At 39.8% G+C, this 19,889-nt stretch overlaps 1 protein-coding gene across 2 annotated transcripts in view; it reads left to right on the top strand.

Moving 5' to 3' along the window:
* Positions 1-1,036: 1,036 nt before the first annotated feature.
* The window catches only part of ARHGAP5 (Rho GTPase activating protein 5), a 46,224-nt gene continuing 27,371 nt past the window's right edge, over positions 1,037-19,889 (top strand). The window contains exons 1-3 of one of the 2 annotated variants that reach the window (XM_065636168.1): positions 1,037-1,287; positions 8,319-8,424; positions 11,356-15,254. In XM_065636168.1, the coding sequence (XP_065492240.1) occupies positions 11,532-15,254 (3,723 nt within the window). In that variant the 5' untranslated portion in view covers positions 1,037-1,287; positions 8,319-8,424; positions 11,356-11,531. Of the gene's footprint in view, positions 1,288-8,318; positions 8,472-11,355; positions 15,255-19,889 lie in introns of both variants that reach the window. The other variant, XM_065636169.1, reaches the window with a different exon arrangement.

Below are 19,889 nucleotides of genomic sequence, written 5' to 3'. Positions count from 1 at the left end.
ATAGAACAGATTAGGACCTGCTTAATAGTTTTTGCTGTGTCCCATGCCGCACCTACCACTGCCTGTGGAACCGCACTCCAAAGGCGCAAGTACAAACCCCCACGTTGGCCGCTCCACCACAGCATCACCACAGGAGTGTTTCACGGGCCTTAACTACGACCCAGGAAGGCTCTGAGAGGGATTTTACCTCCCGCCAGCCACCTGCAAAATGGTGGCACGTGGGACTCAGGCTGCGAAGCGTGCACGGCACCTGGCTGCTTCACCTGACCCCTGAACTGCGCAGGCAGCTGGTGCAGGTTGCAAAGCCGCGTCGTACGCCTGCCCCGCGGGCGGATGTCCGTAGGCCACAGAGCCGGCTGCGCTGCCAGTCCTCACTTTTCTAACGATGAAAAAAATGCAAGAAGCGCTGTGTTACACTGGCTGAACCTGGGAAACGCTGTGAAAAGTTACAGGCAGCCTGGCAAGAGAGAAGGTGTGGGGTCTGGGCTGACCAACGCAGCATTTTGGCATCTTTTAATTCCAACCCAGCCAACTGCCATTTACCTCCCTCGGAGGCAGGGCTGCGGGCTGAGAGCACAGGCTGGGCTGCAGCTGCCTCCGTGCCCTCCACGGGGCTGCCGCGCTGGCCAACAAGCCCCAGGGCCGCCGGGGCGCCGCGCGGACGGCCGCACCTCTCTCGCAGCCGCTCTCACGTACAAGCGCCGCGGCGCCCCGGCCCGCATCGCCGTCCGCGGCGGGACTAGAACCCCCGACCCGCCGGCTGCCGGCGCTGCCCATGCGGCCACCGGGGCACGAGCGAGGCGCCCGGCGCGCGCGCCCGCGCGGGCCGGGGAGGGGAGGTGGAGCGGCGCGCGTGCGCGCGCAGCTGGAGGCCGGCCGCGCGCGCTCTCCCAGGCTTCCCAGGGAATCCAGCGGCAGCAGGAAGAGGCGCTTCCCCGCGCACGCGCAGCTGGCCGGGCGGGCGCGCGCTGAGCCGCGGCGGCGGGCGGGAGGGAGGGAGGGGGGAGGGAAGCTGCTGAGGTAAAGTTAGGGGGAGAGAGAGACTCCGTCAGCGAAGCGAGAGCCGGGGAAGCTCGGCGGCCGCCATTACTGAGCCGAGAGCGCCGGGGAGGGAACGGAGAGGCGGGACGGGGCTGCGGCGGCCGGGAGCGCTCGGGAGCTGCGGGCCGGAGAGCCGAGAGAGCCCCGCGGGGAGGAGAAGCCGCCGGGGGCGCCGGCGTGGAGAGAGCGTCCCGGGAATGCTGCCGCTCCCGCCGCCGCCGAGGAGCCGGATCCCGACGGCACGAGGTGAGGGGAGGAATTCGGTCCCGTGGGACCTGGCCCGGCCCCGCGGCCCGGAGCGGGGTGGCCGGCCCGGCCGGCGGAAGGGGAGCGGGGGGAGGAGGCGGCTGTAGCCCGGCGAGCTGATGCGGCGGCCGCTGGCTGTAACCAGTTCAAAGGGCTGGGGCTGGCGTGGGGAGAGGGGAGCCGGGCCCCCCTGCTCGGCCCCCTCGGCACCTCCGCGGGAGGGAGGGGAGGCAGGAAGGGCAGGGAGCGCAGTGCCTGGTCCCAGACAGGTGATGAAGGCCTGAGCAATGGGAGGGTCTGAGCCTGCTGTACGAGGCTGCCAGCTGGTCACGGCCCTCCAGGGAGGGAGGAAGGCAGGAAGGGGAGCTTCCCTGCTCCTCTCTTCTTCCTTCCTCATTCCCTTCTTCCCCCTACTCCTTTAGCTCCCTCCCTCCTTCCATTCCCACTGCCTTTCCCCCCCTCTTCTCTGTTCTCCTTTCTCTGTACTTCTTTTCCTCCTCATCGCCCCCTTCTACTCGTTCTCGTCTTATCTGCTCTTTTCCTTCTCTACTAAATTTGAACAGTTGTCAGTTCCTCTCCTCCTTCCTTTCACCTTCAAATATTGCTCGATATTAAATTTGAGAAAACTTCGCTCTCCTAATGATGTGAGTGCATTTCTCCTTTTCCACCAGGTGGATTTTAAGGCTTTGAAACAGGGTAGCCAGTTGCAGTGTTGCAGCTTTCAAGCATTTTGAATCTCTTCAACCAGCATAACCTTAAGACTCTCTCTACCCAAGGAAAGCACCAGAGATATACAGATATAATGCCACAGTGTTGTAAATATAGGGCATAAGGAGTATAAAACACTGTTTTAATTAAAAATAGAAGAAAGACCACTTATAGAAGGAAGACATTCTTGTCACCTTCCCTCAGAATCCACCCCACCCTTCCTCTGTACCCCCCTTTTGCCCTCTCCTGTATCACTTTTGATATCAGTGTGGAATATTTCCTTAATAAGTAGGAGGGAAACGTTTTTAATCTAGACCAAAATAGGCCTGTGGGGGTATGTGTGTATTCTTTAGAATAGTGTCATGCAGATAACTGAAGGATTTTTTTTTTTTTCCTTAACAAAGATCTTTGACAGAAATGTAAAAACCACACTGCAGAGTGAAAACAGTGGAGAGAGAAGAGCATTTGCTGGTCAATTGGACATCCATTTTAAACCTGTGCACTGAAGCCAGTTACAGCATCAATACTTGTATACTTATTTCATAAATGAATGAGGAGTTAATAGGTAGCTTTTTCCTCTTGTGCTGTCTTACCTTCCTATGGTTCTTCAGTATGACAGCTGTTTTCAGCAGTGACATCAGTGACCAGTTAAGTGCTTTCTCAAAGAACCTGTACATATTTAACCTTTACAGCACATACCTAAACAGAGCATAGTACAAATACTCATCCAGGTGGATTTTCGTAAGGGTTTATTTTCCTTTATGCTTTTTTTGAAAAAAAATATATTTAAGAAGTGCTAAAACTCTTTAAATTCTATTTATAGTACTCTACTGAAAAACTCAGTGCTGCTGGAGCTTAGGAAGTATGGCGTAAATGCAGTAGTTTTTTAAAAGAGTCTATAGGACTGAAAGTATCAGAAGTTGTTTAAACATTTGTTACATTATCCCTAGCTTGTTTTAGTATAACAAGTTACTTTTAAGCTTGGAACATACTGAGCTTAAATAGCATGCATTTTTTTAAAGAATCCCTGTATAAAGCAGCTGCCAGTGTTGTAAAAATGTAAATAATTGCAACTAAATGCCTACCACTCCCTGGTATTGGACTTTATTTTAGCTAAGGTGTTGCATGTGTAACATAATCCAATTAACTACTTTAAGATCAGACTAAATTCTTTTAAAATGCTATTTTTAGCGCTAACAGAATCAAATGCTCCACATGTTTTCGAGGTTAAAGATAAAATGTGCTTTCCTAAAGCCGTAGATGTTTTTCCGTGTGCAAACTTTGTAGGAAAGTAAAGCACTGATAGTAATAATAGGTTGTTCCGTGTAAGTTTCTCCTTTGGGACTTGTTACTTGAGTAGGTGGTGCAAAAATAGTTCCATTCTGTTTAACAAAGGTATTAAAAGGATGCTGACGGTATCTTAAGACTTCCCAAAGTACTTTCTTAACAGAAGATACGTCCCATGTGCTGGCATCTTTCAGGAATATGTTGCATAAAACTTCAAAACACTCCCCATCGCTACTTGTAGTAGGCCGATGCATGGCGCGTCCTCAAGATCCCAGGTTCGCGGCATCCTTCAGGGATCATACCCCTGACCTTCGCTGGCAGAACAGGAGCTGCATCGCCAGATGCTCAGCACGAAGTTCTGCTGGCGCAGCGGTGCCGGTGAGCGGGCGGGAAGCAGCCGGGCCGAGGGACGCGCGGTCCCGGTGCGGGGGGCGGCGCGTCCTTGCCGGAGCCGCCGGGACCGCGGTTCTGCGCGGCGGGCGCTCACCCTGCGGCGGGCGCTGCGCGGCCGCGCTCCCGCCTGGCCGCTAGGGGGCTTCGCAGGCGCGCGGGGCGGGCGGGCCGCCCCGCTGCTGCAGCCCGGCTCGACTCCTCTCCATTTTAACTGAGTGTGCGGGGGAAACAACGCAGCGGTGCACCTACGCTTCCCATTGGTTTTAAAGTACCTCCACCGTACTCGTAACTACGAGAAAAAGTTTCGTTTCAGGTAGTCCCAATAACACTGGGAATTCTGTATTAAGACTGTCAGTACTTCCCCCTCCCCACCCCCCGTATCTGTGTTATTTCTAACTTAACTAGTGCACAGTAATACTCTTAATAGTTTCTTGGTTTCTTTTGTGTTTTTTTGCTGACCTCCAGGGTAAATTCTCTCCCCGAGAATTTTTAGCTTAAAGGTCAGTGTAAGTGGCTGGAATACCCTTGGGTTTTTCCATCAGTTTTAAAAAGTATTTTTAAGGGTATTACATTTTACGGATTATTGTTTGAACCTTCTCATCATTTCTTTATATTTATGGATTTTAATGAAATATTTAAAGAAAAATGCATTAAAAATTCCTTGCAGGAAAATCTGAAGCAATTATAGTGAAGTTATTTTGACTTTGAGCATTAACTGTGCTTTTCTAGTCACTAACACCTATTGGAAGCTGACTCAATCTGTAGCTAGTTTTGCACATTACATTTTCTGGTAAATTGGAGTTGTTTCTTTGACTTCGAGTTACAATTCCCACCCATTTTTGCAATTCTGCATCAGTTGACATACAAGCATAACAGAAGAATGTTTGCACTTAAAGTAACACCGATACCTGTATGCACAATTTTGGAAATGTGTATATTGTTGCATTTTGACAGAGATTCATTTAAGTTGGCTAATTATCATGCAACATATTATTCGCTACTTACATACAGCTCATCACTTGCTCATTTCATAGCTTAAAAAAGAAGCAGATAAGCAGTCTTCTCATTTTACACAGGTAAAAATGACACATATGGCTTGTACAAGGTCAAACAATAAACCACTGTTTAAATTAAGTCTCAAAACTTATGGTGTCAGGTCCTGGATTCTATACTGCAGTTCTTCATCAGGCAAAATAATGTGAAATGATCCAGATATGTGGATCAGTTAAATTTGTCGAAGCTGCTGCTGCCAATATGTAAATTTTTCTTTTTGCAGGAAAGGCATTTTAGCTCTTTTTCTGTCCTTACCTTGATCCCTCCTTCCTCATCTGCTTCTTTTTCTTTCATTGTTAAAAATTCTTTCTTGGATCCCATTTGTAAAATTTCTCCATTAGTTCTTTTGTGTTCTTCTTGAATAACTTTGTAAATAAGCCTGATCAGGTAGTCACGCACTAAGAAGCTCCTCTGAACAGTAAGCCTGTCCTTCTCCTGTGCAAAAAGAATTAAGAATTTATTTTTTATGTGAACTTGTACTATTTCCTTCGCTGCTGAAGTATAGGCTTTGAAGCTGTATTGAATGCTCTCAGATACTCAGAAATACATAGATAAGTAACTCGAGAGGCCTCAGTTCAGAGTAGTGCAATGCTGATGATTCAAATCTTTTCAGTTTACCTGTTTGTTACCTTGATCTAGTTGGTGTACGTTGGTGGTTTTTGTTTGTTTGTGAACAACAACAATAACAGATGCCCCATGGAATGCTAGGCTCCACCTAAAGAATGATATTTTGTTTTGGATTTAGAAATAATGTTTAGGCCTTGATTTTAATTTTGGGTAATGCACTGGAGGTCTTCAGAGTACTTGTTATTAATAGGAGAAATTTAGTAAACTTAGAACTAAGAACTTTGAACTTCCGTTTCTAAAGACAGTTTTGTATTATTTTGTAATATGAAGTTGGGCAGTATTTTTGTTTTTGTTTTATAAAAAGGAGGGGAAAAACCAAATTAATTACTGTGCTTTTGTATGCAAAGAACTGTCCAGGCTATGTAACTCCTTTAGGGATGGTAGTTGGCCATCATACTAACTGAATCTGAAATAAACAGTGGTTGGGGTAATCCATTTTAATACTTCATTTAACTAGCATGACTAATCACCATACCAGTTAAACTGTATTCCTTTTCAGTCAGAGTATCATTACTGAAGACATTACAAGGCATTGTCCTTTATTGTCTTGTTATTGCTTGATTGATCCTAGTTCCTGATAAGCGATCTCAATCTTTTTTTCCTGCTGTTGACTGGTACTTGTAGAATTTTACCAGGGAGCATCGTATTTACCCATATTTATAAACAAGATTTTAAGTATGGTTACTTAATTAAGATTACCAGCACTTCTAAAGGCAAGTGCAATTTTGGCATGTTAGTAAAGAGGATAGGACACGTAAGTGGCTAGGACCTTGGCAGACTTTGGTGAATTGAAATTGTTGGTAAAATGACATTGGTATACTTTGTATCTGGTTTAGTTTCTAAAAAGGATTTTGATTTGAAGAGATTTCTTATGCTTGTTTGAGTGAAAAAGATACCTCTTGGTAAATACTGATTGAGAAATAACAACCTTACCTTAAGCTACATAAACATTAGATTATTTACTGGTTCTTGAAGTGGAAATGGTTGAATTATTATTCTGGTATGTTTTGGGTAGAGCTCTTATTACTGATGTGCTGATAGGTCTGGGAATTCAGACACCATGCTAAATATTTTCCAGTGCCAAGTATTGGTTCTCAAAAAGTGAGGGATGACTCGTTATAAAAAACTTACAGCTCTGGATTCAGGCTACTACTGACAGTGACTTCCTTGGAATCATGGTGTTTTAAAGTGCAGTGCATTCAAAAGTAATCCTTCAAACCATTTCAGTGATATCTAATGTGTTTGAATTTACTTTGTGGTCTGCTGTAGAGGTTACAGTAACTTTCTGTTGGTATATTCATATACCTTGCAAAGCAGATTAGACTGTGGTCGCCCTTGTTTTCACGTGTGCTTTTCTTTACTTGACCAGCTAATTCACAAACACTATCACAAGAATGTGGTATTTGAAACTAACCCTGAAAAAAATGGGTCCATGAACTGTTGCATCTAGATAACATTACAGAGTGAGTAAAGGACTGCAGGAGAACACTCTTACTTTCCCTGTTGGCATTGTTTGTAGCTGCTTAAATTTTGGTCATGAGCAATTCTGTGGAGTGCTTCAGACAAAATTTCTGCTTTAGCTGTGTTAGGTCTGCAGGTGGTAAGCATTTTTAGTTTCAGAAAGATATTTTGGAAGGTATTTAGATCAGAGTTGCATAGCCTGTTTCCTCATGTTCAACTCTGCTCTGCTCACCTAGCTGTGGACAAAGAGGAGTTCCACAGCTAGGAGGTTAAGGGCAGGGAGTGTGGTTTACCTCCTGTCTTTTTCAAGTGACAGTTTAGCTTTGCAGGTAGGCCAGGCTTAGTGCAGGACTGATAGCCTGCTGCCTAGTGATTTTGATGTTGTTTGGTACCACAAGTTGAGAATTACGTTATTATTGTGGTATTGGTACATTGCTTATCGCTATTGCTGAACCTTTTTCATCCAAAAAGAAGTTTACTAAACCTTAGATTTTTTTCAATTAGCTATACTATTCTCAAAGCAAAGTGGAATTACAAAGAATATAATAATAAGCGATAAAACAAGAAAAAGCTCTGCCAGACCTTCTTGATGTTATGTTTAGCAGGCATACAGCATGCTGCTGCATCTTGCTTAAAAATGATACCTTTCCTTAGTTAAAAGTGGCTTACATCATGATCCAGTGCAAGTGCTTCAAGTTCCTTTCCTTTTCTGCATCTTAATATATGCATCACTGTCCTGACATTCAAAGTCTGGGTTTTGTGTGGATGCAAACTGAAGAAGTTCTGTAGAAGAGAGTTCCATTTTTGGTTACTTTGTAGCAGCATCCATGCCATAAAATCAACACTTATCAAGGTTATGCTAATAATTTGTATTCCAGTTGAGAATTCACAATTTTAAAATACAATTATGCTTTCAATGTCTGATTTGTCACAGTCTGTGAGACCTTTTAATTTAGAAGTGCTGTACTACAGATAAAAGGGTTTTGAGGTAGACCATACTTTTTTCTAGTAATAAAATTTGTATATGTGTGTTTAGACATACATTGATTTTATGTGTTTCGTACTTACTGACTATACTGACTTCACCTTACGGAGCTATTTCCTAGATATTTTAAAATTCCAAATTCTTCACAAGTGATTAGCGATTTTTTTTTTTTTTTTTTTTTTTTAATAGCCTGCGTTTTGTGTATTACCTGAGACACTATATTCATTTTTTTTCAGAAGAGGCTTCTGCAACCTAGGTATTGTTAAAATACCAAGTTGAAGTTATGAAATCACAGTCACTTAAGAAGAACTGTGCCCGCTCCGTCCCAACTATTAATAGCTGTGCTTACAGGATTTAAACCCTCTTTAAGTTTAGAGGAAGACCATCTTGAGCTTTGAGTTCAGTTTGTGGCTTTTTTAAAACAATCCTCATGCAAAGGTGAAGTGTTGTACTTTCTCTGACAGCTTCTGCTTTCATAATTTTAAAATCATTAATGATTCTTTTTTATTTTTTTCAGATCCCTCAGGAAGGACCTACTGAAGGACACTGTTTAAATGTGTGACATTACTGCAGGAAGATCACAGCAGGATAATCACGTTGCTTTGCACCTTGTTTTCCTGCAGGCAAGTTTGAGCTTTAGGTCTTAAAAATCTTCTGTTTAAGGAGAGAGGTGGGTGACTAAGTAAAAGATGGTACACCTTATTTTCTTTATAACTTTGTTTGGAAATCTAAAAGGCTGTAGAGACAAGGTCCTTTGGTGTGACTGCAGAAGGTCAGAGATTCTTCCTGCAGTGATGTCATATACTTTGTGTCTTCAGGAGTTGTTTGGAATTTTTCTATTTAAACACAGAAATGCTCTATTATTTTTAATTCAAAGATTGAAATTAGTTGGGGAAATCAAGCAACCTCTCCTTTGAATCTGTAACAAAGATGAAGGCAGGGGGCAATGAATTGCACTGTTTTCAATTTGTTATAACAGAATTAGGCAGATTGAAGTAAGATAATTGAACTAACTTACCATGAATTTCCAGTGCGTATATTTTGAAACTGTACAAAACTATAAATTACCTTTAAATTAGTGGTGTACTGAAAAGAATAACCTTCCATTTGGGGAACAATTTAATAATTGTTACATATTACGTGTGAAGCCATTATGATGTCAGGCTTCTACCAGGTTTATTGCTAAATTAACATAAATTTTGTTCTGTGTCTTTGCTTTGTACAATCAGTGCAGAGTAGGAACTGTATAAAAAATGAATAGAAAATCACACTGATTTTAAATATCTTCAGTGATTCAACTCCCACTATGGTGAAAATCTTCCATGTCAGAAATTTTGTGAGAGGCTGTGTTTGTTTCCACTTTGTCAGCGCCTCATTTCACCTTACTCTTCGTACTTACTCACTTAAAAAGGTATTGATTTGACAAAACCTTTGGTGGAAGAGTAAGAACCTGTGCTATGTGAGGATGTGTTGCATCTGAAAGTATTGATTGTTTCTTATAAACTAGTTGCAAATTGACAGCGTCTTACTGATTAAACGAAATAATCCCATGGATGAAGATTTTTCTGTTCAAGTTTAGCCCATGTCCAATCCATGTTGTGCTGCAGTAAACAGAACACGTTTTATAGTGGAAGTGCTGACTAAACTTCTCATTCTAGTAGTTTGAATGATGCTACTATGATAAGCTTTGCTTTAGAAAGAAAGCACTGGGTTTGTTTGTAGTAATATAAACACTGCTTGTGAAGGATTACTTTTGCTAAGTATTTTCTGTTAGCTCTAAATTTTGTGTTCTAAGAATATAAAAACCACAGTGGAAACAGTAAAAAGCAAGATTTAAAATACACGTTCTCTTTCTGAATGTCTTCAAGTAAACTTATTTAGGAATTTTTTTCTCTCTTTTTTTTTTTTTTTAAACATGGCATAAAAGTTTCAGTTCTTGCCGTATAAAAACTCTCAAGTATAAAAATTAGACCAAGTTTACTTTCCTCTTCATTTTGTAATGAAATTGGTACTTTGTTATAAAAAATATGCTTTCCTTGACTGTCATTTCTTTAACTGAAAGCTTGTTTTATGTATGTGGGTTTTATTTTATACTTTGATCACTGAATTTTGTTACAAATGTTGTTACATAAATACTGTGTTTCTGATCAGAACATTCAGTTTTCTGTTTCTAGGTGTAAGTTGGAAAGCTCTGTTGGCCAGACATTGATTTTATACGAGATATTAAATGTTTCGATATTTTTATCTTTAATTGCAACTTTTAGTGATACAAATACTTCTCAAACAATATGTTTTAGCAGTTGTGAAGTAGTTTTACAAGTATTAAAGCAGATTTTGAGAGCTTTTTTGGATGACAGATTTTTTTTTTTTTTTAAACTGAAGTTACTACAGTACTATTCTCAAGAAATTGTTGCCAAGAACGACAAAATACATTACAGAGAAAGTTGAGTACATGGTACTGGTACACAGGGTTATTCCTCCCTGGATGCAGGACTTTGCAGTGTGCGAAGCCTGTGTCTTCAGCCTGCCAAGGTCTTCCTGAATGTCAGCACAACCCGCTGGTGCATGAGCCACTCCTCCCAATTCTTTCATCAGCAAACTTGCTAAGGATTCTCTCGGTCCCACCATCCGAGTCACTAATGAAGATATTGTACAATGTTGGACCCAGTAGTGGCCCCTGGAGTACACCGCTAGTTACTGGCCCTCAACTAGGTGTCATGCCACTGATCACTATCTGCTGGGCCCAGTCATTCAGCTGTTCAATTTTTTAATGTTTTCCTTATAATGTAATTGTTTCTAAAACAGTAACTATCTTTCCATTTGCAGTACTACATTGTAGTCTTAAAATCTCAGACATAAGTCTTATTTTTCTGTACCTAGTATCTGTATGACAATATTTGTATTTCTCTGTAGAATTCAGGTTAGAAACTTCTTAAAAGCAGTTTATTTTTAGTATACAAATAGAGTAGTTTACTTCTGCAAATAGATGACGGCCGAGCCACATTGCCAACTTCCTGGTTTTACAGCCTATTTTGAAATTTTCTTTACTGAAATCTAAAACCAAACCTACAAATGCACAGAAAAATAGTGCTATTCGCGCAGGTAAACGTGCTATATAGTGGAAATATGAGTGTGAATAAAAGTGTGTGTATGTGAATATTGGGTTGGTTTAGAGTTTTTGTGTGGGATTTATTGTAGTGGAAAATGCTTTCTAGTGCCTACTGCCCATAAACTGTGAAGGAAACCAGTAATTTGGGATTTTGGGTGTGGTGGGTTTTGGTTTTTTTTTTTAAACATATGCTGATCACCTATCAAAATAGGTGATGATCTATTACTAAACTGTACCTAAAAGCTGTTTATTTTAAAATTTATAATATAAATAACATTAATATGAATGAATTATGAGTTTAAGATCTCATTTAAAGTTGTGGTAAAATTTTCATATATATAGAAAACAATTCTAGGGTGAGAGTGCAAAAGTGCTTTTTAAAATTTCTCATGATTTTTTTGAAATACCTGCAATATCTACAATTTTGTTTTCCTCTTTCCTTTAGGAAGATGATGCTCCTCATCCTAGTTATTTGAGGTTCTCTCAACAGCAAGCTAAAGCAAGAACAACTGAAAGCTATTTCTGGAGCCCTGGATATACAACTTAAATTTGTAGGATCCTTTCCAGAATGAAAACCACATACAGTTACCTTGATAATTGCAAAAGGATGAGAGGAAAGTTATGATGGCAAAAAACAAAGAGCCACGTCCCCCATCTTATGCTGTTAGTGTTGTTGGACTGTCTGGAACTGAAAAGGATAAAGGTAATTGTGGAGTTGGGAAGTCGTGTTTGTGCAATAGATTCGTTCGTTCAAAAGCAGATGAATATTATCCTGAGCATACCTCTGTGCTTAGCACAATTGACTTTGGAGGAAGAGTTGTTAACAATGATCACTTTTTGTACTGGGGTGACGTAACACAAAGTGGTGAGGATGGAATTGAGTGCAGAATTCATGTAATTGAACAGACTGAGTTCATTGATGATCAGACTTTCTTGCCTCATCGGAGTACGAATTTACAACCATATATAAAACGTGCAGCTGCCTCCAAACTGCAGTCAGCAGAAAAACTAATGTACATTTGCACAGATCAGCTAGGCTTGGAGCAAGACTTTGAGCAAAAACAAATGCCTGAAGGGAAATTAAGCATAGATGGGTTTTTATTGTGCATTGACGTAAGCCAAGGATGCAATAGGAAGTTTGATGATCAACTGAAATTTGTGAATAATCTCTATATCCAGCTCTCAAAATCTAAAAAACCCATAATAATAGCAGCAACAAAATGTGATGAATGTGTGGATCATTATCTGCGAGAGGTTCAGGCTTTTGCTTCAAATAAGAAGAACCTTGTGGTAGTGGAAACATCGGCAAGATTCAATGTCAATGTTGAAACATGTTTTACTGCACTGGTACAAATGATGGATAAAACTCGTGGTAAACCTAAAATAATCCCTTATCTGGATGCCTATAAAACTCAAAGGCAGTTAGTTGTTACAGCAACAGATAAGTTTGAAAAACTTGTCCAAACTGTGAGAGACTATCATGCAACTTGGAAAACTGTTAGTAATAAACTGAAAAACCACCCTGATTATGAAGAGTACATAAATTTGGAAGGAACAAAAAAGGCAAAAAATACGTTTTCAAAACACATAGAGCAGCTTAAACAGGAACATATTAGAAAAAGAAAGGAAGAATACATTAATGCATTGCCAAGAGCCCTTAATACTCTTCTGTCAAATCTTGATGAGATTGAACACTTGAACTGGTCGGAAGCCTTGAAGTTAATGGAGAAAAGGCCTGACTTCCAGTCCTGTTTTGTAGTGCTTGAAAAAACACCCTGGGATGAAACTGACCATATAGATAAAGTGAATGACAGAAGGATTCCATTTGACCTTCTCACTACGCTAGAGGCAGAAAAAGTTTATCAAAACCATGTGCAGCATCTCATATCGGAAAAAAGGAGGGTTGAAATGAAGGAGAAATTCAAAAAAACTCTGGAGAAAATCCAGTTCATTTCACCCGGACAGCCGTGGGAAGAAGTTATATGTTTCGTAGTGGAGGACGAAGCATTCAAATACATCACTGATGCAGATAGTAAGGAAGTGTATGGTCGGCATCAGAGGGAGATTGTCGAAAAAGCCAAAGAGGAGTTTCAGGAAATGCTTTTTGAACATTCAGAGCTGTTTTATGACCTGGATCTTAATGCAACACCGAGTTCAGATAAAATGAGTGAAATTCATGCAGTTCTGAGTGAAGAACCTAGATACAAAGCTTTACAGAAACTTGCACCTGATAGAGAATCTCTTCTGCTTAAACACATAGGATTTGTTTATCACCCAACTAAAGAAACTTGTCTCAGTGGCCAAAATTGCACAGACATTAAAGTAGAGCAGTTACTTGCCAACAGACTTCTGCAACTAGATCATGGCCGCTCAAATTTATACCATGATAGTGCCAACATTGATAAAGTCAATCTTTTCATTTTGGGCAAAGATGGCCTTGCACAAGAATTGGCAAATGAAATTCGGACACAATCCACTGATGATGAATATGCGTTAGATGGAAAAATATATGAACTAGATCTTAGGCCAGTGGATGCAAAATCCCCATACCTGTTGACTCACTTGTGGACCTCAACCTTCAAACCACACGGTTGTTTCTGTGTATTTAACTCTATTGAATCACTGAATTTTATTGGGGAATGCATTGCAAAAATAAGGGCTGAAGCATCTCAGATAAGGAGAGACAAGTACATGGCTAATCTTCCATTCACATTAATACTGGCTAACCAGAGGGACAGTGTTAGCAAGAATCTACCTATTCTGAGACATCAGGGACAGCAATTGGCCAACAAATTACAGTGTCCTTTTGTGGATGTGCCTGCTGGTACGTATCCACGCAAATTTAATGAGACACAAATAAAACAAGCTCTGAGGGGAGTACTGGAAGCAGTTAAACACAATTTTGATGTTGTGAGTCCAGTTCCCACCATTAAAGATCTGTCAGAAGCTGACTTAAGGATTGTCATGTGTGCCATGTGTGGTGATCCATTTAGTGTGGATCTTATTCTTTCACCCTTCCTTGACTCTCACTCATGCAGTGCTGCTCAGGCTGGCCAGAATAATTCTTTGATGCTCGATAAAATAATAGGTGAAAAGAGGCGTCGAATACAGATAACTATATTATCATATCATTCTTCAATTGGCGTACGGAAAGATGAACTTGTTCATGGATACATACTGGTCTACTCTGCAAAGCGGAAGGCATCCATGGGAATGCTTCGGGCATTTCTTTCTGAAGTTCAGGATACAATTCCTGTCCAGTTAGTGGCTGTTACTGATAGTCAAGCAGACTTCTTTGAGAATGAAGCAATCAAGGAACTCATGACTGAAGGAGAACACATAGCAACAGAGATTACTGCTAAGTTTACAGCTTTATATTCATTATCTCAATATCATCGTCAAACTGAGGTTTTCACATTATTCTTCAGTGATGTATTAGAGAAGAAAAACATGATTGAAAGTTCCTATCTGTCAGACAGCACAAGGGAAACAACACATACAAGTGAAGATGTTTTTCCAAGATCTCCCAGAGGAAGTTCCCTTGACTACAATTATCCAGATTCTGAGGATGATACTGAAGGACCACCACCTTACAGTCCAATTGGTGATGATGTAAGGTTACTCCCAGCACCCAGTGACCGTTCAAAGTACCGACTGGATTTGGAAGGAAATGAGTATCCCGTTCACAGTACACCACTCAATTGTCATGACCATGAACGCAACCATAAAGTGCCTCCTCCGATAAAACCGAAACCACTTGTTCCAAGAACAAATGTAAAAAAACTGGACCCTAACCTCCTGAAAACAATCGAGGCAGGTATTGGCAAAAACCCCAGGAAACAACCTTCCCGAGTGCCTGCGGCACCACCAGAAGATGTAGACCAATCTGACAACTATGCTGAACCTATTGACACTATTTTCAAACATAAAGGCTTTGCAGATGATATCTACGCGGTTCCAGATGATAGTCAGAATCGTATTATTAAAGTTCGAAACTCAATTGTTATAAATACTCAAGGTGAGGAAGAAAATGGGTTTTCTGATAGAATATCTAAAAGTCACGGGGAAAGAAGGCCTTCAAAATACAAATATAAGTCTAAGACTCTGTTCAGCAAAGCTAAGTCTTACTATAGGAGAACGCATTCAGATGCAAGTGATGATGAGGCTTTCACCACCTCTAAAACTAAACGAAAAGGAAGACATCGTGGAAGTGAGGAAGACCCACTTCTTTCACCTGTTGAAACATGGAAGGGTGGTATAGATAACCCTGCAATTACATCGGATCAAGAATTGGATGATAAAAAAATGAAAAAGAAAACCCACAAAGCAAAAGAAGATAAGAAGGTAAGTCAATTGATTTAATTTTATGTACAACTTCTGGTGCATTGTAAGGAGAGAGGAGTCAATATATGCAAGAGTTGCACCCTATTTTAAAACAGGTTATTTAAAATTTTGGTGTAGCATTGTTTGAGCCTTGTCCAAGTTTCTACTTGACTTGCTCGGAGCTAGCAAACCTGAGGGAATGAGGTGGTTTGTCTACCTAATCAGCTGTTCAGTAAGTTTCAAGTGAATTTCAGTTCTTTTCACCTCTGTATGTACAGGCGCAGTCTCCCTCCCATAGGAATAAGTTAGGGCAGAATTTGGTCCACAGATCCTTTGTTAATTGTAACTTTTTTTAAGAAAAAAAAATTGCTTTATGAGTTCTTGAGTAGAACTGGTTCTTTCAGTTCTTGCAGTTCCGGCTGTTGGAATGAAGTTTACGGTTGGTGAATAAAGGAGTGGTTTCTTTATAATTCTCAATTGTCCACCTGGAACTCTGAAATGAGAGCATGAGAAGGAAACTTTGTACAGTGGTTTTACCAATTGCTGCATTTTCCTAGTGTGGGCAAGCAAATAATCAAGTTGAAAGCTGTGCTACCTGTACAATTCTCTATTCAAACAAAGTAAAGGGAACAAAATGCCTGCCCAGCGTGGGTTTCTAAATAATAGTGTGACATTCTGCTTGAAAAATGAAGACATTTTATCTTTATGCTTGATAGTTACTTATTTTTTGTCTTACTGTTTTAAAAATTATTATATCGAGGTATTTTTGTGGTGTAGGTACTGGATGTATACTCTTTATAGTTTAGACTTTAATTTTAGGCTAGCAATTATTGTCTTGCATATGTTTTTTGTTGAACATTAAATCGGGAGTGTTCCTGGTTAGTTAGATTATTTTCTTTCTTGTCTCAAAATAAATCTACCTTTCTAATAATGTCTTTTGTAGCATTTTAAAAATGTGCCTTGTAGCTTAATCTGATAGTACTTAAACAGCATTTAGAAATAAGTTTTGTTCAAGTAGACCCTAGTTAAATTTTACTAACGGACTAAATTCTGAATTGTACTTCATAGTACGCAGCTGTGATTTGAATTACACTTGACTGATTTAAAGGGCACTAAATTTTCTTAAGGCTTACTCATAAGCATAGATAATGATGTCTTGTGGGTATAAAATCATATGGTTAAAAATACTTCGAAGTTATTTTTTTTGGAAACTTGAATGTTTTTAAAAACAATAATTTATATACTTTTGATAGAATAATCTTGCTACATAGAAATTGAAACATAATATTCATAATCCTCCTACCGTCTCAGCTGTATTGAGCATACAGAAAGTTCCGAGTTGGATATTTATGTTTAAACTGTATAGACCTGCTATAGTGGAATCTTCTCTTCCTGGCATTGTGTCAGAAAACCCTTTGGTATCTTTACCAAAGCCTCTGCTTTTGGCAGCCTGAATCAGAAGTTTCAGGCTGTTCTAAACTTCTGTAGTGTTTAAGACTCTTGAGGAGTACAAGAGTTGTTTCAAGGATTTTTTTTTTTTCTTTCAAGTTTTGGTCCAAAGCTGATACTTTCAAATTAATCGGAGAACTTTTAATAGTAGAAGTACAAATTATTGTAATGATGGTGAAAGCAAATTTAACTTGATAGCTAAAATGTTTGCAAGCACTCAAAGTATCTATGAAGATTGAGTGCTTTTGATAAGTAGGGGCTTCTGTGTGTGTTGACTTGCATTATGTTGAAGTGAGAGTAGTTCCATTTAATTTGATGTGTCATTCTAGTTTGTAGTATACTGCTTAGTTTTTTTTAACTGTTGATTATTTATTTATTTATTTGCTTCCCAAGAGAGGTGCAGTTTTATTGGTTTTGGAACTTATTCACCGTGTTTTCCTGTGTTGTTTTAGATGGGCAGCTAGCAGTTTTTAATTGCCAAAACTAAAAAATTATTCAAATGATATTTGCTTTGTTGAGTGTTATTTATTCCATGTGCGGGATATTTGCCTATGTAGATTTTTACATTTATAATTATTTTTTAAAATTACGTTGGGATGCATTTTTTGGGTTTGGCTTCCCCCCCAAGCTCCCACCACCCCCTCATTTATTGTAATTACTTTAAAGTTAAAACACAGTGAAAGTTTCTTAAAGTGGTATTTACTTTCCTCTTAGAGGTTCTGGAAAATGTTGTAAAGGGAAGCCCAGAATAAGAAAACATTTAAAGATAATGTGTTTAAAGAAAGAGATGTGACCTTGCTGAAGGATGCTCATTCTGTCCTGATGCTTTCAGACCCGGGTCTGCCAATTTACCAGATGAAATCATATAAAGCTATGGGCACGAGGACAGATACAGGGAGGGAGGGGATGCATGTAGAGTGATTCAGCTAAAAAAATCAAAGGGAAGAGGCGAGAGCTGGATGGGTAGGAAGGAGGAAGTGAGTTTTGGCAAACAATACAATAGGAAAAACAACAGTTCCTTTTTACAACCCTGAAATTAACAGCCGTAGTTTGACTGATCTGCTGATATGTTCCAAACGTGTTTTTTTAAAAATCTATTAAGAACACTTTACTAAAGGCAGAACTAAATACTCAGAATTGTTTTACTTGTTGCTATTAGGAAGCATAAATTAAAATATTTTACTGTGGAAAGTATAGCAATGACAAATCTATGGCAAGCAGGTAATATTACTTGTAAGGTCCTCTAACACTGCTTACTACCCAAGGAAATTAAACAATTTAAACCTGAGACCTGTTAAGTAAGCGTGCTTTGGTCTGAATTATTTGCCCATTGTTGTTGTCCAGAACACCATGTTTGTGTTCTCAGATCTTGTTTCTATATAGTGATAATTGGAACTGGAAGAATGATCCTTGAGCTCTCTTTTCAGTTATCACAGAAATAATTCCTCTGAAAACTTTCATACCTTTGTTCTCGCTATTCTGTAAAACTCCTCCAGAACTACTGTTTCCTTTCTATTGGTGAGGAATTATTTTGCAATTTACACTTTTCACCTTTCCTTGTGGTAAGTTTTCTCCTGAAGAGTTTTTGACATCACCTCCAAACAGGTGAACAGAATATGGCTGCCTCTTGACCTGAGTTTTAAAAGATTAAAAAAGGTTTTGTAACTCACTCTGAATTTATGCTTTTGAATGAGGATGACTGAAACCATTTATGGTATGGCAAAGAATGTCATAGCGTTGCATCATATAATCGTAATGTTTGTTGTCACCTTAGGAACCTATTCCTGGCCTATTCCTGTCCTTGGTAATTTCCAGGTAATGACTTCCTACCATATAGTACAGGTGGTTTATAGTACATGCACATTATAGTACATACATGCACATTTAGTGCATACACATAGTACATGTATAATACATTATGGTACATGCACATTTCGGTGCATGATTTTTCTATTAGCCTATGACTTTGTCCTTTTTGTTGGATATCATCCTGGTTCAGTTGCTCCAGTTGTCACAGTAGTTTCCTATATGTCACCATCAAATGCCTTACTGAAGTCCAGATTGGTAAAACCAACTGATTGTTTAGTTTCTTTGCCTCTAGAAAAGAACACATGTTTTCAATGAAGAAGGTTGAATCAGTCTAGCGTAGTTCAACTTATTATATACCCACCTTTATCCTGTTTCATGTTACTACCATGTTTCTAAATGTTCTTAAAATATTATTGTATGGTCTTGCATGTGCTGTTAACAAGTTGTTAAACTTTTTCTGGTAGGGAAGTATATGAAGAAAAGTGGAGAGAAGGATTAAAAAGAAAGCAGACTGGCCTCAAAATCATAGGACGTTTTAGCCAAGTTGGTGTGGAGTTGCATGTGCGCACTGTGCTTGAAAGCTTTCAGGTGCACGTTGTATACCAACTCTGATGTTCTTTTTCTTTACCCTACGGAACTTTTTCTGTAAAAGTTCCTCTTATGAAAAAGCACCTAGTCTTTTTCTGCTATTATTCTGCAAGGTCTCTCTCAGATTAAATGCATTTTCTAGGGGGAATTCTCCCCTATATCAACATGCTTTCTATGTTTGATTATTTGGTTCCTTACCAGTGTTCACAAACTTGAAGGAACTAATCACAGAATATGATGTTTATAGGCAGCTTTGTCTCAGCTGTGTTTGCCTTGCCGAGTTAGACCTCTGCAGCTGACGTTTGTGTGCATTCATCTCTCTGTCTTTTTAGAAAGTCCTAAGTGGGAACTGAAAGTAGATGCTTATCTCCGTTAGACTCTTTAACGCTGTAATATTAAGGTCTAGTATAGCACGTTATTGTGTGTTGGTACACACTAGTCTTTTTAAAAGTAGCAGCCTTACAGGCCATATAATAAACTAATTTTCTCTTTAGTTTTCCTTGATGAATTTAAAGATATGGAGCAACAGAGAGAAAAAGCAGGAAATTTCAGGGCATGAGAGGGCAGTGAACATTCCTAGAGGTTAAGGATCTTGCTGGAGGAAGCCTTCTTACATCTCAGACAGGAGGAACCTCTGTGTGTGTGTGCAATAACCCTAAAGCTGCAACTGTCATGCAGTTTATGCATTGATATGAAGCCCAAACTTCAGTGCTTCCTGACTTTTCATTGTTCTCACCATGATGTTCTTATGTCTAAACAAGCTTGACAGAAATATTTTTAAATTATCTATCAACTATTATTGATTTAACT

Source organism: Caloenas nicobarica, chromosome 5 (genome assembly GCF_036013445.1).
Source record: "Caloenas nicobarica isolate bCalNic1 chromosome 5, bCalNic1.hap1, whole genome shotgun sequence".
In the NCBI taxonomy this organism is placed as follows: Eukaryota; Metazoa; Chordata; class Aves; order Columbiformes; family Columbidae; genus Caloenas; species Caloenas nicobarica.
The sequence above is the reverse complement of the archived record's forward strand: the minus strand, read 5'-3'. Positions and strand labels throughout refer to the sequence as shown.